The sequence below is a fragment of the Nematolebias whitei genome, chromosome 19 (genome assembly GCF_014905685.2).
Source record: "Nematolebias whitei isolate Nwh7 chromosome 19, NemWhi1, whole genome shotgun sequence".
NCBI lineage: Eukaryota > Metazoa > Chordata > Actinopteri > Cyprinodontiformes > Rivulidae > Nematolebias > Nematolebias whitei.
The window spans coordinates 39,388,234-39,393,482 of NC_056516.1; the positions used below are offsets into that span (position 1 = coordinate 39,388,234).

Genomic DNA, 5,249 nt, shown 5'->3' on the forward strand with positions numbered 1-5,249 from the left:
TATATATATATATATATATATATTTTTTTTTTTTCCTTTCGGCTGCTCCCTGCATTAGGGGTCGCCACAGCGAACTAAGTCGCACGAAGACTCTGCTGATATTTTTTACGCCGGATGTTCTTGACGCCACCACCGCCTGTGTGTGGAGCAGAGCTGCATCTAGGACACCCGGAGGAGCAGATGGTGGGGGTTAAGGGCCTTGCTCATGGGCTCAGAGTGGGACGAATGAGGGTGGGGGCAGGTGTGGGTGCTTCACCTACCCCACCCACATTTTTGACGTCAGTACCGGGGCTTGAACTGCCGATCTTCCGATCACAGGCCCATCTTCTCTTACCTCTGCGCCACCACTCCCAATCTATATCTATATCTATATATCTATTAATTTTTAGCTGTTCTGCAACTTTTAATTAAAATTTTGCTACATTAAACATTGAGCTACCTGTTAAAATCTTTCAGCCACTATTCTGCTGTTTTACCAATTTTAGTTACTTTTTTCTTAGTTAGTTTTGCTCGTTTTAGCTTTAAACCTCCGTTATGTTCACATATCTGAAGGAAGCGCAGGAGAAGCGATCATCATCCATTTCAGGTTTATTTTACCCACATGTAAGGTACAAAATCACTACAGCGCTGGTCCACAGCCGAGACCACGAGGTCCCAGCAAATGACCCCCAACTACGACAAAAATTACATTTTCTTCAGAGCTTGGCCACACCTCTGCCAGATGTCATCACCACATGTATGCACGTACACACATGGACCCACGCACGCACGTATGTACACATTTAGGTCTATGATCATCACAGCTCATGGAAGTTACTAAATCATGTGACCAGCTCTCAGCCAGTGATCCTCCTCAACTGAAGCTGTGTCCCAGTCCAGCTTCAGGACTGGGACACAGCTTCAGGACTGGGACACAGCTTCAGTTGTTGGTGCAGACATGCAGCTGAGAAACTCTTCCTACTGGAAACAGAACCTGAAAACAAATGGGCCGTCTTCTCTGAACACAAATTACATGATGCTATAAAAACTTTGATACAAATAATCACACAGTTCATTAAGATAATACATGTACTCTGATAAAAATATATCTCATCAAGTTGTCCAGTAATCTTCAGCGGATACTTGGCGCTCACACAATGTACATTTTCTTGTCTTGTTGGTCTCAAACGAGGTTTTGCCTTCATACTTTTCACAACCAGTTGATAAATTTTATTATATTTGAATTTTCAGTTTTAAAACTAGAAGTCTTGAAAACTTAACTGACCCATAATCCTGACATTATGGTAGTAACTTTTTTACTTGTGGAGTGTTAATAAAAAACTAAATGCAAACAGAAAGTAGAGCCCCGACCGATACGTCGGCAGGACCAGTACTTCAGTAAGGCTGACACTTTAGACCTTTGGTCACACGTCGTATCGGTGAGAACTGTCCCATCATGTGTCGATGTACGGAGGGGCACAAATCAAGCGGTCACCCCAAACATCAGCGTCGTGTGTGAAAGCGGTTTGCTCAGGCTGTGTGAGTGAAAGGGCTATAGCTTATTTACTGAGGCAACATTTAAATTAATGTTGGTCTAATAAACCATACATTAAGTCCAATTCATGTAAACAAGTCAAATACAAAATGTCTGGTTTTCAAAATTGCCAAACTAGGCAGATGTTATTTTTTACATGTATATAATCGTCTTGTTTTATTTTTACAGATGTGAAAAGCAGCTCGTGGTCGTATGGTGAGGGACGACCTCACCAAGTTCTGGAGGAACGTAACTTGTGTGGTTCTGTTCTACAGGCGACCATGATTGACTACGACAATATTAGAACAGTTGAGAAGGACTCGTAATTCACCAGTAAAAGGAACGTTATTCGTGTTCTTTTGCAGTTTGCGTGCAAGAACTGTACTCGACAACAAAAGCATTTCAAAAAGGTAAAATATTAACTCAATCTCATCTTTGTAGCAAATGTTAAAACAGGTTTAAAAGCAGCCGTGTACCTTGGGGATGAACAAAGATAAGAAATTTCTTCTTCCCCTCCCAGTGTGGGTAACAGCCTAAATTTCCATATCGGTCGGGCTCTACAAGAAATGTTTATTTTCACCCAAGTGAACACGCTTTGTCAGAAGAAATAAACCAACAAGAAAAGTTCTCTGTCCAGGAAAAAACCTGGTAAAGAAAAAGTCCGTCCAACTAAACGTTTTGATCCAACGCTGGAAACCACACGGCTGTCTCCGTGGGAACCAGTTCAAATCTTCAGGTGTGGTTCTGCACAGGCTGGACCACCGAGTCGCCCGTGGAAGTCTTTGGATTTTCTGCTCCAGTTTCCAACGGGACGCCGGCTTCGCTCTGAGCTGCGAGCGGTTCCGATGCAGCCCGGACCAGTGGTCTTGATCTGGTCTTCCTAGGTGCCAACACAAGAGAGTAGCTGGGTTTGACACGCGGGAGCGCCAGCTTCAGCTTCAGCACCATCTGCGTGCTGTTCAGGTAAGCGTAATCCAGGTGCGGGTTGTTGTTGTTCAGAACCATTTTCTGGTAGAGCATCTCACAGCGAAGCGCCTCCTGTTTCACTCTTCGGGGTTTCCCGTCGAAATTCAGCAGCATCTTGTCCAAGTCCTGCTGGGTCTTACACGGGCCCCCGTTTTGAGTCACCGTAGATACGATGTAGTCCAAATCCATGCTGCCCTCTGGTTCTTCCTCGTGGACTCGTTTATGACCTTTCCTCGACTGAGGGCTGGATTCCTCGTTTTGGGATTTTCTTCTAGCAGATAATTCATAAATACCATCGTCAGAAAGACCAGCCGAGTCTTCATCTTCGTCTTCAGATAGGTTCTTGTTGGAAAACTTGTCGGGTGTTTTCTTATTGTAGGAGTACGAGTGGCCGAAGGGGTACTCTGCCATCAGGACGGAGAACGTGCAGCTCGCCAGCTGCAGGCACACATCTGTGGGGGGGATTTTGGAAAAGACTCCTCCAGGCAGAAAGTCCTTCAGGTGGTCCTCAGTGACGGCAGCGATCACCTTTATGGACCTTTTCAGACATGCCCGGATCAGGTCCCGGTTCGTGTGCCACTGGCCACAGAAATGAAAAACTCCATCAAAAGTTTTCTCCTGCAGAGGGAACTGCATGAAAACATTCATAGACTCCTCGGGTTCCAGCAGAGTTGAGGGATCTTTGGACCAATCGAGGAACTTCTGGTAGAGGCAGAGCAGGTACTGGTTGAAAAGCGAGTACTCCCCTCCGCTCTTGAGAAGCTGCCAGTACGGGCCGATGACTTTGCAGTAAATGATGGCCACGACGCACACGAAGCTCTGAACCATGCAGTCGGTTGCGTCAGCTGTGACGCTCTCCAGGATCACGTTTGGACACACATCGTTGGTCATCGCCAGGAGGTCCGAGAAAAAGAGCCCAATCTCTTTGTGGTGGTGAATGAGACCTGCTGCGGCTTCAAAGTAGTTGTTGAACCTGTTGGACTGGTTCACCGTCAGTTTGGACGGGTTCCCCTTCTCCTCGCAGAACGCCATCCAGTGTTTCCGGTAGTTCGGTTTATCGGGGCTGCGGGGGCTCAGGATGTCGCATGCCATGTGGATGTAACGGCACGTGGCGCTCTCTGGCAAACTAACAAAGTTCTTGAAATTTGGAAGATTGTCTCGGCCCAGCTTCTCTCCGGTGGACAGAATGATGTCCTTCTCAAAGCTCATGATCTGCTGCTCGACTGCGTCATGAAGGTCCACAAGGAAATTAGCGTTGTAGTTTAAAAACACGACAGGAGACACGATGTGGGCCTGCTCCTGCACCATGTTGATCTTCTTCTCAAACTCCTTCATGGCCGGGTGCTCCTTGTACGTCAGAGTGTAGTGGTTTTTAAGCAGATCTAAGGAGACCTGCTTGCATGCTTCGGATTTCCCTCCGTAAACGCTTGAGAGCTTTTGGACGGACAGCATTGCGATGTCCAGCAGCGCCAGAGGTTCTCCATTGTTGGCCAAACTGTCTTCTCTGCAGCTTAATGCGTTCTCGCTCTCGTCGTTACAGTCAACGCGCTTCCTCTGCAGCACACTTCCTAAAAGCTCCCGGTCCACCTCCGACCCCTCCGCCTGAGAGATCTCACAACCCTCGCTTTCCTCTTTGATCGTCGCCCTCTCATAATCGTCTCTTTTTACGCGCTTCTTCATCAGCAGCTTCGGCTCTTTCTTTCGAACCAATTCGAACGGACTCCGGAGTAGATTTTCAATCGCCGCGATCCTTCTGTGGCTTCTTGTTTCGTAATTGCTGCAGTGAATTTTTAGCTTCTTTATCTTGGCCTTGAGGTTCTTGTACGCCTTCTGAATGTCCCCGTTCTTACAGAACTCTGGGTTAAAGTTCCTCAGCCAGGTGACGATGACGACGGGGGAGATGTTCTCCCTGGAGGCAAAATTGCTCAGCTCCAGAATTAGTCCATTGGTGACTTCGACAAGCTGCGCCCGTTCAGAAAAATCCCTCAGCTCCAGAAGATGTTGCCGCTCAACTCCGATGCTGTCGCAGATCGGGCCGACGAAGCTGAAGTTGACCCGCGACTCCAGAAAGGCCAGCCTCGCATCGACACCCAGACTCAGCGTCGCTGCAATGCCCCGTTCGATCAAGCGGCGGAAGTCAGCCGACTGGTGGCTGGGGAAAATTCTCTTCAGCCACGCAATGATGGCGACCCAGGGGAAGTTATTGTCTTCTCTCAGAAGCCCAACTTGGATCATAAGTCTGTTCCTGCAGTTTGCCTGATCCAGATCCAGTCCCTCTCCCGTCTGAGGGCCGATAAAATCTGCAACAAGTTTCCAGTAGTACTCATCTCCTGAAAAAAATAAAAAATAAAAAAGGTTGGAGAGAAATTAGAAAAATACTGTTCGACAAGGACGGACATAATCTAAGACATGGCAACTTCAACAAGTTACAAAAAACAGAATCTGGACTTCTAAACATTTTGCTTCTCGTCTGAGAAGAGAAACGGTCCACCACAGAATCAAGTCCAGCTGGTTTGGTTTTTTGGACGAGGGAGGATGTAGGTATGAGATGTTCAGGTGCACCATCAGTATTTTTAATGTTCATCAGATGTTGCACTTCCAGTTTTAAACTCGGGCCATCTTGTGTTAAGAAAATGAGACGATGTGGTCAAACCTTAAAAATGAACGTTAAGCCTCGTCGTCTCAGAGCAAACTCAGTACTGGTATTTGTTGATCTCCATCAAGTCAACAGTGTTCAGTCGGGTCATCTGGACGGTTTCTTTTTTTGTGC

At 46.9% G+C, this 5,249-nt stretch overlaps 1 protein-coding gene across 1 annotated transcript in view; it reads right to left on the reverse strand.

Moving 5' to 3' along the window:
- Positions 1 to 2,245: 2,245 nt before the first annotated feature.
- Positions 2,246 to 5,249, reverse strand: part of LOC119425547 — a 5,855-nt gene continuing 2,851 nt past the window's right edge. The window contains exon 3 of the mRNA XM_037693073.1: positions 2,246 to 4,809. Coding sequence (XP_037549001.1) covers positions 2,246 to 4,809 — 2,564 coding nt within the window. The remainder of the gene's footprint in view (positions 4,810 to 5,249) is intronic.